Below are 17,380 nucleotides of genomic sequence, written 5' to 3'. Positions count from 1 at the left end.
ATGTGAGAATTAGCCTCTCCAGTTTCACACACGAGGATACTAAGGCTGAGAGGAACCAAGGGACTCACCCACGGCCATTCAGCTTGTCAGGGACAAGAGCCAGTGACCAAGCCCTGGTCACACTTGTTTGCAAGAGGTATAGAAAATACTGAAAAAGCTACACAAGAGGGAGGCTCATCTCTGATTGAAGAGACACAGGGAAGATAGGCTTCATGTTTTTTAACAGGCTATTGGGGGATGTTTGTGATTTCCCCAAAGCAGCATGCGTCTGATGTTTGAAGACAGACGTCCCATTGCTGTGTGTAATTCCCAGCTCTTCCCTGCAGGCTCCTTTATAGACAGGTCTCCTTCCCACGTCTGGAGGAAGCCTTTCTTTCGAAGTGCTCATTCTTCTGTTTGTGGTCGCTAACTACTCGCACACTCCCTGTATCAGTATGTGAGGGACCGTGGTGAATGCCCTTTGAAAATCAAGGATGAGAGGAGATGTCCTGTATCCCGGTGTGTTGTGAAGTCCTCATCCTGTGCATCAGGGCAGCCGAGATAATGCCCCTGGGAGCTGGCGCCCTAGTGTGTGACTAGGACTGTAAGGAGAGGTAGGACCCTGAGCAACACCACCGAGTTCAGATCCCGACTTCTCCACTGGTCGTGCAGCTAAAGCGAATCGATACACACTCAGTACCAGCTATGATTGGATATCCAAAAACCCCAAGTCAGTATTAATAGGAAGAAGAGCAAGAGAGGGGCGGCTTCGCGGTCTTTTAGAAAACCTGATAAGGAAAGTAGGGATGGAGTAGCCTTGGTCCACAGAGGCCCCTTGAGAGGGTCTGCCATGTTCAAAGCCACAAAGGATGTGTCTTCCCTAAATTGGCAGTCTATTTACATGGGAAAAGAACGGACCGACAGAGTCTTAGAGAGGATCACACAAGTCAGCCTGGATGCCTGCAGTCCGAGTTCAGCTAGAGAAGCAACGTCAGTCAATGGCGGGGGGGGGGGGGGGGGGGTGTCAGCCAGCCTTTCCCAGCCAGGTGCCCTGGTCCTCAGAGATCAGAAGTGGCTGCAATGCAGACACCTGACTGGCTTCCTCTGAATCTTCTTTAAGCCCTGGGCTCCTGGGGCTAAGAGCGCCTCTTTTTAAATTTTTAAGTGAAAACGGTACGTAAACTTGGGAAAAGGGAGGAAGGAAGAAAAGGAGTATAAAGAGTTTTAAACCAAATGTAAGTCTCCCTCACTCTCCACGTCTGTTTCCCAGATTTAACCAGAGTTAACAGTTTTCTCTGAATCTTTGGAAAAGGTCTATCCATAATACATGAATATACGTAAGGCTTTTAAAAATTTATATGTGATTTTACTCCTCCGTGCCTTACGTTTTTACTTAATATATATTAAAGATCTTCCCATAGCATCAATATAGATCACCTTTCTCTCATCCTTTTATTCACTGACTTTATTAGGATTAAATATAAAAACATTTCAGTGATATATTGGAATTCTGGACTCTAATACATCTCACAGTGTAACTGAAAATAAATGACGTGAACCTTGGCAGAATCACAAGGAGAGATGGATTGGTATACAATTACAGTGACGACTTAACCAATTCTCTCAGAAACTAATATAGATCAACAGGCCAAAAGGAAAGAATAATGATACAGGAGATTTGAACTGCAGTGTTAATAAATTTGATTGAGTGGAAATACGCGGTCTGGGCATTGCAGAACTCAATATTCAGCAATTAGAGAACGCATGTTTTTTGCAAGCTCACATGGGAGATTCAGAGAACACGGCACACACTTGGCTGTAAAGGAAATCTCAATAATAGTCATCTCCTTGTACTTGTCATTTCTGACAAAGAGTTTTGTCTTTTTTTTTCTCAGTTTCTTTCCCGAGTTCTGTCGGTTCCTATTTCACAGCTGTCTATTTTAGGACTGTCTAGACTCTGAATGTCTTTGTTTCTGCTTCCTGGCCTTTATTACCTGTAATTGCTTCGTAGGGACTTCTTTGCTTTCTTTTTAATTCGTGATGGAACATTGGGTGCAACTTTCATGTGCTTATGCAGCATTTTTCAGGTGAGTCTTCAGCATCCCTAGGGAAGGTGAGCAGCTCCTTTTCCTCATTTTTCTTGTGCTGTCTTTGCCTGGGACCAGCACGTTCCTCGGGTCTCACGTGGTGCTGGAAGTACATCCTTTCCCTGTTGCTTTCTCAGTAACGCCTGGTACCATCCGATACAGATGGGTGCGCGTCTGTAGTTCACGCGACAAATTGGCTGGCTGCTCGGTGGAGAGGGAGCGGTTTGTGTCTCTTTAGCTCACAGCTCGTCCCCAGTAACTAAATCAGTGCCTTTTACATAGTCGGCACTCAATACATATTTGTTGACTGAACTGCCATAGAGAGGCTCAAAGAAACAGATGTGGAATTGAATGGGTCATTTTAAAATCCATTTATTAAAAGCTTTTTAAGACATTATTACAGGAAGTGTGGGAGCCAGCAATCTAGAGGGGGCGGGTGGTGGTTGCCCACACTCTTTCCAACTCTTTGTCCAAATAATCATTTCCATTCTGAGTCCCGTGAGCGGAAGGGAATGTACTTAACTGTGGCATGTGGAGTCCTTGTGCCCTCATACGTTGGTTGGAACATAAAGTGCCTCTTCCTCTGTAGAGAGCATTGGGAGAGATGCCCATGTCAATCGCTCTAGCCATTCAGCGTCTAAGGATTTTTTCCTGTAAAGTTGCTCACACAGTCTGCGAGGCCGTGTGTATGGTAAGAAAAACTTAAAATAGCCATTGGTGTGGGGCTAGCGTTCAAAGCTGGGTCCACACGTCACAAGGGTACACAGGATGTGCTGTTGAGCTGGGGGAGAAAAGTTACAACAATCTGTATTCAGCATTCTTTTTTTTTTTCGTAGAGATGGGATCTCACTATGTTGCCCAGGCTGGCCTCGAATTCCTGGCCTCCAGCCAGCCTCAGCCTCCCAAAGTGCTGGGATTATAGGCATGAGCCACTGTTAGGGGCCTATATTTAGCCTTTGTTGAAATAAAAGATAGAAATTAAGCTTCACTAATATTTACCATCAGGATCGACTGTACACCACTGACTGCACACTCAGCAACGTGGGGCAGTGGCCACGGAGATGGTGAACCTCCAAGGTGTCCTGGGGAAGGACAGGAGTCTTTCAACTCAAAGGGACAGACAGAGGCACTCGCCCCACTTGTTGATTTGCTTTTAGCGCGTGACTACTTTTGGCAGTTTCCCCGTGCTGGGTAGAGTGGATTTCTAGGTTCTTTTCTTTCTTAATTTTATGTTAGTAGATAGGTAAGCAGCATCTGGCCATCTCAGGACCTGACCCTCACTTTTCCAGGGACACCCTGGCGGAAGGAGCAGACGGAGGACCTGCAGCGGGTGCTCAGGGCGGTCGACCGGGAGATCCCCCTGGTTCTCGTCAGCGGTAACCACGATGTGGGCAACGTCCCCACAGCCGAGACCGTCGAGGAGTTCTGCCAGACGTGGGGGGACGACTACTTCAGCTTCTGGGTCGGGGGCGTCCTCTTCCTGGTCCTCAACTCCCAGTTCTTGTACGACGCCTCCAGGTGCCCTGCCCTGAAGCAGGCCCAGGACCAGTGGCTGGACCAGCAGCTGAGGGTGGCGGAGCAGCGGCACTGCCAGCACGCCGTTGTCTTCCAGCACATCCCGCTGTTCCTGCAGAGCATCGACGAAGACGACGACTACTTCAACCTCGCCAAGGCCGTGCGGAAGGAGATGGCAGACAAGTTCACCAAAGCAGGTAGCAGCCCCAGGGCCACAGGTGTCTGGGTGGAAGGGCGGTCTGGAGAGCGGGTTTTCAGGCCCTTCTCCGGCCCCTCTGCAACCTGGCAAAGGGGAAAGAGGATGGGGCTGTGGGTTCTGAACCCAGCTCTTCCACTCCCTGGCTGCCTCATCCTTCTGAGCCTCAGTTTCCTAATCTATGCAATGGGAGCAGTAGTAGCGGCTCTCTAATAGGATGGTTGTCGGGAATAAATGTGAAAAGCCCTATGAAGCACGAAGAACAGCCCCTAGCCCACCAAGTACATCACATGTGGTAGCTGCTCACAGTTGAAGGTAGGAGTCCCAGAAGTGGGAGGTCCTTGCAGGAGGCAGGTGGATGTGAATGTGGCTGCATGTGCCTTGGGAGAAGGGAAGATGTCTCTGGTGGGGCATCTTTCCTCATTTCTCTGGGCAGCAGGAACTTGCTGAAGGACAGATGACCTTTAAGAGCCAGGCTTCCCACCAGTATGAGACAGCCGATGGAAATCCTGGGATGTGGCTTTCATGGGCAGGTCCTGGGGCCTTGGCAGTTTTCCCCTAGTGAGTGGATTAAGTTCTCTTCCAGAATCAGGAGACAGAAATATATTTAGTTCATCTTACCCTGCTGTAGTTTTTTAGTTGATCATACGTGGGACATGCATGCACACACACAGAATGAAGACCACCCCATTCGGGGAGGTGAGACCTCCACTTCTGACAGCACGCTCTGTGATACTATCCCAACACCTCCTCTGTGCTCCTGGCAGTACCTCCCTTTCTGGGTTACTGGTGATTTGACGGGATTCCAATGTTGATACCTGTTGTGACTCTTATTTCGGTCCTAATTCCTCCTTTCAGATCTTTCCAGGGCTTCGTAGTATCAAACACTTCTAAAGTTTAAATATATTCATTTATTTGTTATGGGGTACAGGGAGAGAGGTGGCTTGACCCAGTAGCAAGTATTCATTTAAAAAAAAAAAGGGATTCCGATCCTCTTCTTTTCATCTTTGCATGTTAAATGTGTTTGCATTTGCTTGAGTAAAGTACAGTAGACCCTTCTGTATTTTTGAGACATTTTACAAAAACCGCTCACATAATTGGAGACGTTTTCCAAGTGTTACATGGAGATGAAGTTAGAAAACTTCTATTAAGACCTTTGAAATTTCATGCCATGCTTGAGTTGGTGCAGAAAAATGTTCTGATGACAAGGAAACAAAGTGTCAAGACAGCATCAGTGCCATCATGGAGATTATTTTGTAACAGAGAATAAAGCCAGAGAGAACATTGAATGCCACCAAAATGATTCCTTTCACATCAAATGTCAAATGATGCAAATGCCATCCCAGCGACTGCTCTCTGCTCTGCCAGCCACGTTCCTGAGTGGCCTGTGGTTCTGGATTTCCTCATCGTAGGACAGAGCACCCCCAGATAGGAGAAGAGGCCCAGATATCCGGGGTGCACCAGCCCCTGCCCGCCCACTCAGCGCTGCAGCCCTGCAAGCTCAGGAGCCTGAGCTGCCAGCACACCCAGAGCCGGTCTGTGTGTCTGCAGGTGAGCTCCAATTACCCCAGCTCAGCGACTGATTTCTACAACCAGAATGCCAGCTGATTAGTTTAAAGCAAGCCCGAAGCCCTCCCCACTGCCCTGGTAGCGCAGTCTCTTCCCGTAGGCAGAGCTACATGGGAAGCCAAATTATAATCAGGAGGTTGCTTGGTAGGCCTGAGACAGAGCAGGGGTTAGTGACCTGGTTCCACTCTTAACGGCATCAGGCTCTGGAATCCTGATGCCTCCATCTCCATTCGGAGCCCCCTTGCAGGGGTAGTAGGGGTGGGGGCACTCGGATATCCCAAGGCCCTTTAATTATACCTTCTCCACATCTCTCCAGCCCATCCACTTCCTCAGGCCCCCACTGCCTTGTCCGGGTCCTGGCAGCAGTTCGGTGCTGGACTCCCTGCCCCACTCTTGCTCATTCTAGTCCGCTGTCTACCTGGCAGCCAGGGGGCATGAGCTGCACAACCTGAACCCTCTGGAGGCTCCCCTCACCCCCAGGTAAGGCCCAGCTCTTCGCTGTCCCACCCAGTGCCTTCCTCCCCAGCCTCCACCGTGTCACCTGGCCCAGCCCCACTTTGGTACCTCTTTTGTATGAGGTTCTCCCCCCGTCCTGGGTTCTTCCTCAGTTCTGGCACTTGTCAAACAGATTTACAGGCATTGACAGGTCTGGATCCCTCATTAGAATCTCGGCTCCCTGAGGACAAGGACAGGGTTATGTTCATCTCTGCATTCAGGAGGCCTGGCTCAGGCATTTGCTCACATTAAATGCTTCATTAGTGTTTGTGGAATGAGTGAAGGAGTGAAAGTCTTTGACTCACTCACGCTCCTGCCCTCGGTGGCTGACTAACTCAGCTCATTGGTCTGTTTAGCAACGCTGTCTGGGTGCCAGCACAGGGCAGAGCAAGTCCCAGACCCACCAGGCTCCCAACACGTGGCCTCCAGGTCCTCCGCTTGTGTGTCTCCCTGCTCCAGTCCCTGTGCTGGCTCTCCAGGGTCACTCAGCGGTCTGTCTCTCTTCCCAAGCATCCCCTCCCTTCTGTCTCCCGCAGCCACCTCCGTCAGGTATTAGAAGGTGCCTCTTCTTGGCCACTGTCCAAAGGGTCTTCCCCAGGGAGACGGGAGCCCTCCCTGCAGTCACCTGTCAGTGTCAGTAGCTTGCCAAACCAGACCCTTCGCTTAATGGCCTCTCAAACACAGGACGAACCCTGGGCAGCATCCGAAAGGATCCGCACCAGTTGTGGACACGGCTCCTTCTCGGGCTGAGCGCAGATAGGTGGGCTCTCATGGGGCCTGTGCACATCCATGACTCAGTAATGCAGAGAACGGCTTGGGTCACAGCAGTGTAATTGGAACTCATTTCAGAAAGCCAGAAGTTCAAGTGGTATTTTGTAAAAATCATTAACTTGAAGACTGGGATGAAATTGGGGGTGATGATGGCAGATGGTATTTAATATTGCCTCCTGCTCCCCCCCACCCACAGGAATATTATTCCCTAATACTATTTCAGTCTCATTTGTTGCCTTTGCTGAAATGCCAGTACTCAAAAATATGTCAAAAGCTCATCAGGATATCAGGGTAGCTTTTAATTATGATAATTGTGTTGTTATAAAATATCCTTGTAAAGAGCACATCCCTCCCCAAACCACCATGGAGGTAGAACCCAGCTTCCCTCCAGCAAGCTCAGTGAATAATTCTGAATCATTGTGTGGGATGAATAAATGATTCAGTAATGAGCATCAACAATCATCTCCCATTGTTGCATTAATTTTTGCAAAATGGGATGAGGTACAGGAGGAGGGAGGGGTGTCACTATACGGTGGGCCACCGTGAGCGTGAGGATGCCTTCTGTGAATCAAAACCCACGAGCTTCTAAGCACAGGTTTCCCTAGAAACGGATGCATCCTGTTTCTACTTTGGAAGCTCAATAAAAACCCTTCTTTGTGTGACACAAAACCGTTGTCAATAGCTGGTACAAATAAACAGCTATCAGGGCAGGACAAGACACCCAGATGTGAAGCGGCACCCATCATTTTCTGTCTTCTTTTGCTCCGCCTGAGGATAATCAATTTCATCACATCCAAGGGATGCAGAAATTGGTTTTCCCCTTAATTCACCTGATACCTAGTTGGAGTTGCAAAGACAGGTAGTAGATAATAAAATCTTACTTGAGCCTAGACATTCTCTCCGTCCCTCCTGCCTCTTTGAGCAAGAAGGTTAATATGTGACCCAGTTAATACAGGTTCCAATTTAAAAACTCAAGTCTTAAAAAACAAGTCTAGCTCTTTAAATGACCACGTTTCCCTTGATATCTCAATACCTTTTCTTTTTTCCATTCTCAACATCAGAGATTAGAACTGTGCATTACAAAGCCCAGAGCAAATTTGGCAATTATGAAAAATTTCAATAAGTTAATCTTCCCTGTAAAAGTTAATGAGTAATTTCACAGAATTAGAGTTTCACCTCTAGTGTTTATGCTTTTTTTAAAAAAAAATGAGAGAGAGAGATCTTAGCCCGTGGTTATGGTTTTAGAATTTCAAAGTTTTAAAGAACAAAAAGGTCAAGTTTCCAGGGTCTACTTTATAGGAAGAGTAAAACATTAAATCCTACTCTAACATCTTATTCAGTTGTACTGAAATTATTAGTTTACGCCCTGACTCCTCCAGGAAAAAGGGGCCCAGCTTTATTAACTTGTGTGAGCCCAGGCCCTAGGCGGGACTGTCACAGAGGAGCCCCTTGGAAAATAAATATTGGTTAAATGGAACTGAATCAAGCTTGATTCAAATCTACTTATCATCACAATCATAGGTAATGTCTGTGTCACCTATGGATTGGTGTTTACCAACTGACTTTCTGATGGAAAATACATTGCCTAGAGCAGGGTCCGCAAGCTTTTCCTGTAAAAGGTCAAATAGTAAGCATTTTGTGCTTAGCAACAACCCAGCCTTTGTAGCTGGAGACAACACACAAACAACTGGGTGTGGCCACACCCCAAGAAAACTTAATTACAACAACTGGTGGTGGACCTGCAGGCTAGTTTTCCAACCCTTGGCTTAAAAAAATATTCCCATTAGGGTATGATGCTCTTGCTCTCCCCAGCCTTGACTGCGTCATGTATATGTCTAATTCTAAGATGCTGCTGGTGACCCTCTTGTGCCTGACTCACTGAAGGGTCTGCCCAGAGCAAGCCACCTCTGGTTCCTCCGTGGAGGGTGTGCGTGGGGGAGGCACACGTTCCCCCCACCCCCAGGGCCCAGAATGTGATCTGAGGGTGGAGGTTGCATGGAAAGTATTAGACTTAAAATGTCTAATACTTGGGTGCTTGATTTAACATGTATTGGAAAAATTATGACTAGTTCATCGACTTAAAAATATTAAGTATATAATAGTATGGGTAGTATGCAGATGAGGCAAAACTTCTGGAGACAGTAAGGACGGGGTGCTGGTATCTGGGCCAGCAGGATGTGGGGGTCACATAGCAGATGCACAAACAGACTTTGGCTTCCAACAAAACTGGCATGACATCCTTTGGTGCCACTCCCCAGCTGACTGGCATGGGATAAGCTGGTAAACATCTTTCTGTCTTTGTTTTCTCAGTTGTAAAATGAGGGTAACCTCATAGGGTTGACAGTGAGAATCAGAGAAAGTGAGGCTCTTAGCACCGTGCTAGCACATCGTAAGCACTCAGTGAGGGCTCGTTTGCTGTTACATGATCCTGGACTGTGTTGAGACTCCACGACAGGCAAATTGCCTTGTCCCTTAGCTGGAACGGCGTGCTTCTCACCCCGGGGTGCTGGCTGGCGTGCTTCTTGCAGAGTTGTAATGGGAACCTACAGGCAAAGAGAGAGGCATGTCTGGTGCAGAGACATGCCTGCAGTTTGCTGACAGAACTTTGCAAGTTAAAAAAGGAAAGAATTATCAACGCAGTTCATAATGCAAATTACAGGATGTGAAGCTAAACAAAATCCTCCTGGCTCCTGGGATATGCAGGAAGATGGACTATCTCAGCAGGTCCGAGATTTTTCAGGGTGGATGACGAATGCATGTTACTTTTAGTTTTATGAAAAGGGGGTACTGATTTAAAAAGATGGTAATCACTAGAGTAGATGAAAAATTCCTGCGGAATTTAGTGATAGAATTTGACTCTGTTTATTTTTTAAAGCACACGCCTCACCAATTAATATGTTAATAAACACACCTTTGAATCTTAATTTCATAGTCAGATTTTTCCACATCTAGCAAATGTGTCCACAAGATAATGACAGTCATCTTATGATGTGCTCTGTTTAAAATGCAGTTTTAAAATTGTTAAAAAACTACCTTTTTTTAACCAATGAAAACTCCCAAACAGTCCTTTTTTTATTTTTTTTTTAAGCTCCTGTAGAATCCACAGTCTCTGGGGGCATATCAGCTTGAAGAATTTTACCCTCTTTGATTTATTTTCTAGAATTTGATCTTGAATTCATTTTCCCAGGTTTGGCCGTTTTACATTTCAATCAATTCACCGTAAAACCTAACGCTTTAGTCATTTGGTGTCTGAGTCTGGTTCATTACAAACCTAGATAAAAGACCAACTGCCGAAGCTACATCTGGTGTGAAGTGATGGATTACATTTCTCACTTTGGAGGTATCCTTAACAGTTGGGCTAATTAAAGTTAAAATCAAGTCCTGATGGTAAATATTTATAAATTGAGAATCTGGCATGTGTAAATGTGTGCTGCTGCTTCCTGAAGTTAAGTCAATATTTACTCATTCAGTGAATAGACCGGGCCCCATGCAAGGCACTGAGGACAGAGGAATGAACAAAACCGAAGTTCCTTCTCTGGGGTTATAAATCACCCTTAAACTAGAAATTTAAGAATTTGTCAAAAAATCCCACTGCAGCATTTCAGAAAGACCCCAGTTCATGGGAAACAGCAGTGTCTGTTGAAGTTTATGAAGTCAAAATACTATATCTTTTGTCTTTTTAAGTCATGTTTTAAAAATAGCAATTAGTGTCATTTTGAAATTAGTGGTGGGACCTCTTTGTAAAACTCCAGTATCCCTAGCCTAGCAAAACACTCTCGCTTCATCTACTAGTTCAAGTTATTTTTTTTTAATCTCTAGACTTGCCTTCATTTAAAAGGCATTTCTCCCCCTCCCCCATTTCCAACATTATAAGTACTGATCTAGAGCATGCTATATAAAATAAAGCTCGAAATTGCTTTAATTCCATTGCTTTTTTCATTTTACTTAAAAGCAATGTTTGCACATTGGTGATTGATTTGGAAATAAAAGAATATAGCTCTCATTCAGGTAAATTCCCCTGGGCGCCATACATTGTCATGACCTTAAAGGTGCTTTCTCCAGGTCTGCGGTACAGGTGTGGAAACTGCGTGCATCAGATTACAGCAGATGCAGTTAATTTCAATTTGTATTTAATAAAATGTTGGTTGCTACGGCCAATATGCACCAGCTCAGAATGAGCAAAGAAATGACCAAGTGTCATCTTGGTTTCCTTGGCCTAAATCGTCTAAAACAATTCTTTGGCAGAGTCCTGCGCTTTACATCTGACACTGGCAGCAGTATCATTGAGAGTTTACAGATTTCAACAGTTTTCCTAAGGGTCTCTTTCTGAGTCCGTCAATAATCCGATTATCGGCTTCTTGGGAACTAGTGTGTGTGTGTGTGTTTATTCTGCCAGAACCTTATTTGCCTATGATTCCCAGTGTCATTGTCATTAGCTTTATGAAATCCTGCGTCTTCAGTGTGATTTGTGGTTTCACATAAAGGTGTAGTCTGTCTGGTTGCACAGGTTGGGGGATTTTGAGTGGGGGCTTGGTTTATAAGCAGTCCATTCTTCAACATTTTCTTGTTGATAAGAAATGGCTGCTTTTCATATAGCTGAGATCATATGTGAGCGTTTTGGAAGCACAAGATTGTGTCATAAGAAGCATCATCTCATGTCATTAAAAATGTTCCCCAAACCACAGCTGTGTCGCACTCCGTAGACATCTGTGTGCCTTTAACTCTTCTGCCATTATTGGGCGTTTGGGCTGTTTCCCCTTGTTCTCTGTGATAAATGGCACTATCGTGAACTTCTTTGTGCATAAACAGGCCCCAATCTTAAAAAAGGCTTGCACGTTTTCATATTTGTGGAACGAATGCCTAAAATTGGTCTTGGCAAGGCCAAAGGTGGCCACGTGTTGTGTTTCGCTGAAGAGGTTCAGCATTCTGATTGGAGCTCTCGACACTGGGGCTGGGCGTTTTGCTTATTGTCATATTCTCTTTTCACTTCTCAACATTTACTGCACCTGCTCTCTGCACGTGGAAACCGGGGGCACAAAGGCGAATAGGCATCGGGCCCGCCCTCAGGAAGCTCAGAGTCCACGGGAAGAGTCAGGGAAGGAACTAGAGAATTTCCATTGATGTGGACGTCGTAGAGTGGGACTTCGACACACTTCAGAGACACTTTTCAATATTTAAATCTTTCTCTCCATAAGTCGCATGTGAAGATGTAAGTATTTTGCTGGCTGCCTGCTGGATAGGGTGTGGTTCCTCTGGTTACTCTTAAGATCATGTGAGTTGCTTGGTACCTGTTGCCCTAGGTGACTTCCATGTCAGTGACATTTCATCCCTTCTTCTTTCTTTCCTTCCTTCCTTCCTTTACCTTAATTCATAGCAACCTTTACTTTGTGGTTGTGCCTTCATGAAATCTGTCCCTCAATTGTCTGCATTTGGGACACCTATCCAGTTAATTCAGTAAATGTGGGGGTTGCCCACTCTGTGCCAAGCCTACTTGTCTGCCTACAGCAAAGACTTTTCAAGAGAAACGAAACTTCTTTGTGTCATTAACCCGTCAATACCTGGAACCATTGTGATCTGGGCCACCATTTCCTGTCTTCTGGTCAGGGTCACGGAATAGCCCTGTCAAGGTCACCGAACCTCTGGCCAGAGCTCTGGCCAGGCGCGCTCCAAAAAAGGTGCATGTATGTTCCTTAAAGGTCAAGGGAAGAGCCTCTGGAATAGCAGGAAGCAGTTAAGAGGGACTTTGGCTATAATTGTGATATTTCATTTTTTTTAAAAAAAAATTTTTAAAGCAGATCTTATAGGATATTAGTGTTTGTAATCTCTGGGTAGTGGGAATTTGAATGTTACATTATTTTTTTTAATTTCTCAAAAAAAAATGAAAGAACAATGAAAAAGTTCCCTATAATGGAGTCTAGGTCAGAGGTTGGTAAACTATTTTCTATCAAGGGCCAGATAGTAAATATTTTAGGCTTTGTGGGCTAAGAGACAAAATTGAGGATATTACATAAGCACTTATATAAACCCAAATGCAGCCATTTGGAAATGTAAGAAGCATTCTCAGCTCACAGGCCGTGTCAGAAAACAGATGATGGGCTCTAGTTTGCTGACCCCTGGTCTGGGTACTTACGATCAGTCACTGTTGGCACTTAAATTTAAAGATAATACTTATAGAGCCATCAGTCCCTTTCAAAAACTTATACCACTTAGCCCTTTCCACACCTAATCTCTTCTCGCCACAAATGACAGGCTACACTCTACATCAAAGGGAGGAAGAGATTTTCTTTGTGTTCAGTTGGCCGTGTTTGGGGTGTTGTAATGACTCACACTCTGCCTCCAATGGGTATTGTCTGTCTCTCACTTCCAAATCGCCTCCAAGTTGCCATGTAGACACGGCCGAGGGTTACTCAGCCACCTGTCCCATGCCTGTGTCCTCCTGTTCTGACGAGGAGCCTGCCACAGCCCTCGCTGCCTTTGGATCCAGCCTCGGTCCTGTTGAGCTCATGATGCTTGGGAAAGCAGTTTCGCAGTAAGAACAAGGTAGAGAAGGTCACTGTCAAAACAATTTTCTAACAGAGTCTCGCTCAGTCCCACCCTAACAAAGAAACTTCCTGGGACCCCTTGGACAACAGGCAAACTCTACTGTTTTGTAAGACCAACTTACATAGTGTTCAGATGGATTGCTGGACACCCCAGAAGGAGAGTTACTCTTCTAACAGGTATCAGTTCCTTTGGACGCTATGGAACAGGAATCTGCAAGTCCCCCAGCTCAGAGAGTGAGGCTATTTATTCCCTCACGTGGGCAGAAGGCCACAGGTGCGTCCGTCACTCAGCCTGACTGACTCTGTGGCCAGGGTCTGTCCGTACACCTGCTCTGCCCTCCCCAGTGTGGCCCTTTGCTTAGGCCGGATTTCTCAGATGGCTGGCACAGTTCTGGACGTCATGTTCAGATTCGACAAGCCCCAGAGGCAGAAGAGGGAACTTTTTGAAAGAAACATCATCTTTCCCAGACACCCCAGTGATCTCCTCCCATGTCTCCGTATCCAGACCTGTGCCACAGGCCCCTTCCCAGCCCCTTGTGGCCACAGGAGAGTTGTCACAGCTGCCTCAATCCTGGTTCTGGAGATGAAGCCCTCGACCTCCCAGAGCAGGACTTTTCGCAGAACAAAACCAGGGGGAAAAGGGAGGGAGTGGATGTTGAGAGGCAACCAGCAGTGTCTCCAATGGCAAGGAAGAAAAATCCCATGTTCACACCTTATTTAAAAGGTGCCAAAAAGCATTGTGTCCGCAGCATGTGATAGTGCGCATGTGCTGGGGTTTAAACACATCACCTCTGAAACTCTCAACTACTCCACGAGTGGTCTGTTACCACCTGCTTTTCAAAGTCGAGGAAATGATATTCTGGGCGGTGACGTAGCTTATGTTTGGCAGTTAAGTAACAGGATTCAAAGTCAGTGTTCAATCCGCTGCCTTATCAGGCCTCGTTTTATAAGGAACCTGGCAAATCTTTCATAAAATCAGAAAATTCAGAACTCTCCCCCCGCTGCTTTGCTAATACTGGCAAAGAGAGGAGACTGGCTTATGAGTTGGCATAAGTTTCATTTATTCACTCAGTATCCAGCCATCCATCCGCCCATTCATTCATCTATCCGACAGTCCTTACAGAGCAGCTGCTCGATGCAGTTCATCCTGGGGCTGGATACTCAGCTAAACAGACCTGCCTCTGCCCCAAGGCGCTCACAGACCAGTCGGAGAAACCAAGATGGGAACAAGAAACCGCAGGACAGAAAGAAAGGGACGTGCAAGGAACAGGAGGAAGGAGCATCAGCCCTGTCTAGCTCAGCCAGGGATGTTTCCCCATAGGAGGAAAGGAATGAGCAGGGTCGTGAAGGATGAGTAAGAGTTTGTCGGGCAGGCATGGGCAGGAAGAGGGCACAACATGAGCAGAGGCGAGAGCCACAAAACAGCTCACCGGGTACCGGAGCAGGCAGTGACCTTGCTCAGTGAGTGGAGCAGGCTCCGGTGGAAACGCTGTGTATGATGAGGAACCATTAGAACTTTTACTCAGATTGGTGGCAAATTGGGTTTTGCATTTTGGAAAGATGGCCTTGCTCAGTCTACCAAGCTGCATTTTCTCCCTTTTTTAACAGAGCCCCGGCTTTGTTCCGGGCACAGCATGACAGGCTGACACGCTCCCTCTCCAGACCCCTGTACAGCCAGGTATGGCCACGTGTCCCAGTTCAGGAATTTATAAAGTGGAGCTTCCAAGAGTGCTTTTTGTTGACCTTTCCTCTTCTTCCTCCTTGGAGTTTGGACATGGTGCCCCAAAGCCCTGAGCCATCTTCAATCTTGAGGACAAAAGCTACAAGCTGACGGTGGCAAAGCAGGAAGATGGAAGGAGCCTGGATTCTTCAGGAGATCTGTGAGCTGCTGCTCCCACTCTGCACTGCACCTCCTTCCTCTTTATGGGACTGACAAAGCACAGATAAACGTGCACACTCCCTGTACTAGTTCAAGCCACCGGGGCCACTGACAGCTGAGTGTCATCCTGACGCATCTGGAGGCAGAGAGAAGGATAGAAGAGCAAGCCACCAGGAAGACCACACTGAGGATGGAGCAAGGTGGGAGCGGGTATAGACAGACCAAGGGCACAGGATGCGTGGACCAGGGTTTGGGGAGGTCTCAGGTGACTCCTGCATCCCTGGGTTGGACGATTGCATGATGGTCCAGGTAAATCCATGAGAGGTGTGGCGGGCATCATGGTGAAGGGAGTGAGGAGTTTGCAGAGTTTGCAGGGACATCAGGAAGCTGAAGAACCAAGTCTGGGCTGGGAAATGATTTGGAATCTTCGGCAAGTGGGGATGGCTGAGGTAACAACAGAGGGTGCAGTCACAGTGACTGGCAAGAGGAGAAGAGAAAGTCAGGTTATGGACAGAGCCCCGGGAAGACCACCGTCTCCAGGGCTGGTAGAAGGGGAGGACCTGCCTGAGGACACTGAGCTGGATCAGGAGGCAGGGGCACATTGGAGTCCAGAAAAGCGTGCAAATTCAGCTAAGGCGCGTTCTTTAAGGGATCGTCACCTGATTATTTTCTTGCCCCGGTATTAAAACAGAAACCGACTGACCCAAGGCCCTCACGTCTCGATGGCCGGTTCTCTCCCTTCTCTGCCTTCCTGGCTCCAGCCAAAGGCAGGCACTTTCTTCCTAGCGAATCTTATCTTCCACATTCTGCAAAATGTTTTCCTTCTTCGGCTTGCACCACCTCTGTCTACCTCCTTCGAGTATTTTTGGATGGGTTTCCAATTTGATCCATGAGCATTCTGTCAGTCAAAACAATCTTTTTTAATGAGCCTCTTGTCCTGACAGCTGTGTTTAAGATAGGGCATGGAAATCTAGAAAATTGTCCATTCTGGACTGAAACCTTCATGTGTGCCCCACACTCCGTCTCATACGCAAGCCTGCCATCTCCTTTTAAAAATAAAGAGGAAATTATGAATAGTGAGAAAGATATAATTTGTGCAAATGGGAAAAAAAATCCTGATCAGATACTCAGAGAAGGATGAGAGGAAAGTGTAATTATTGAGCGCCGCCTGAGTACAGGACTCGTTAACTTCCTGCTGGGCAACCCTGGGCGTGTCTCTGAGCCTCACTGGATCTTGGTGACACTGAGGGTGGCTGGTACCAGTCTTGGCTTCCAGATGAGGAAACTGTGGCTCAGGGATGGTGGTGTCTGTGCCACAGCCACCCGGCTCAGCAGTGGCAGAACCGAGGTTCAAGCCTGTGTCCCCCAACCCCTGGCTCCCACCCCAAGCTGCCACTGCTTTTCTGGCAACCACATATCAGTATTAATAAGATACAGCCTTGCTCTTGCGTATTCCTCAGGTTTTGAACTTGCAAGTCATCAGGAAGGGGAAAAAATTAAAAGCTGAGCATGGATGGGCTCCCATGTAGAAAAGGAATAAGGGGCAGTGAGCCTGGAGGTGGTAGGAGCATAATTAATCCTCGTGTCTGGGGCGGGGAAGTGATGCTATGCTGTAACCACACTCCCAGGGCTGTGGACTAAGCAGGACAGCCAGGCACCTCCAGGCCCTGGAGAGTAATTATCTCCCAACACCGCTGTTTGCCCTGGAGCAGGCCAGCTCGTGGCTCCAAAGGGCGGGAAGGTCCGTGTCCTTTCTAATTGTAAGTGGGATGTGGATGCAGTGGGTGGAAGTGGGAAACGTCATGCTACAAACAGGAGCCTGGGTCCCTCTCGGCTGCCTCTGGGTGTTGGTGTGATGACTGTGAACCCCCAAACAAACCTCTTCCGCCCAGGCTTCCTCAGAATTTTTGCAGCTTAACCACTTCCAGCCTGACAAAGCTGAAAACGCAGGGCCCTTGGTGTTTTCTAGGCCACTTTCCCGCCATCCCCCTCCCACCTTCTCTTGGTTTCAACTACGAGGAACCTTGAAAAGGGAAGAATATATTTATTGTTGATTATTATTTAGGCGAGGCAAGAAAAGTATAATTTGCCGGGTGTCTTAGTTCATTTGTGCTGCTATAATGGAATACCTGAGACTGGGTAATGTATAAAGAACGGAGATTTGTTTCTTACCATTCTGGAGGCTGGAGAGTTCAAGGTAGGAGGGCCTGCATCTGGCAAGGGCCTTCTTGCTGCATCTTCTGATGGCAGAAGGTGGAAGGGCAAGGCGGTGTGCAAGCAAAAGGGTGAGGGGAGGGGCCGGGCCCCTTTCATCAGGAACCCACTCCTCCCAATAATGGCATTAATC

The 17,380-nt window shown here is 47.0% G+C and overlaps 1 protein-coding gene across 4 annotated transcripts in view; it reads left to right on the top strand.

Moving 5' to 3' along the window:
- CPPED1 (calcineurin like phosphoesterase domain containing 1) overlaps positions 1–17,380 on the top strand; it is a 103,547-nt gene that overhangs the window by 69,376 nt on the left and 16,791 nt on the right. For 3 of the 4 annotated variants that reach the window (XM_020281312.2, XM_075995118.1, XM_020281313.2), the window contains one exon: positions 3,356–3,778. The exons of the other annotated variant lie outside the window; for it this stretch is intronic. In XM_020281312.2, the coding sequence (XP_020136901.2) occupies positions 3,356–3,778 (423 nt within the window). The remainder of the gene's footprint in view (positions 1–3,355; positions 3,779–17,380) is intronic. 4 annotated transcript variants of the gene reach the window in all.

The sequence above is a fragment of the Microcebus murinus genome, chromosome 19 (assembly GCF_040939455.1).
Source record: "Microcebus murinus isolate Inina chromosome 19, M.murinus_Inina_mat1.0, whole genome shotgun sequence".
Lineage (NCBI taxonomy): Eukaryota > Metazoa > Chordata > Mammalia > Primates > Cheirogaleidae > Microcebus > Microcebus murinus.
The sequence above is the reverse complement of the archived record's forward strand: the minus strand, read 5'-3'. Positions and strand labels throughout refer to the sequence as shown.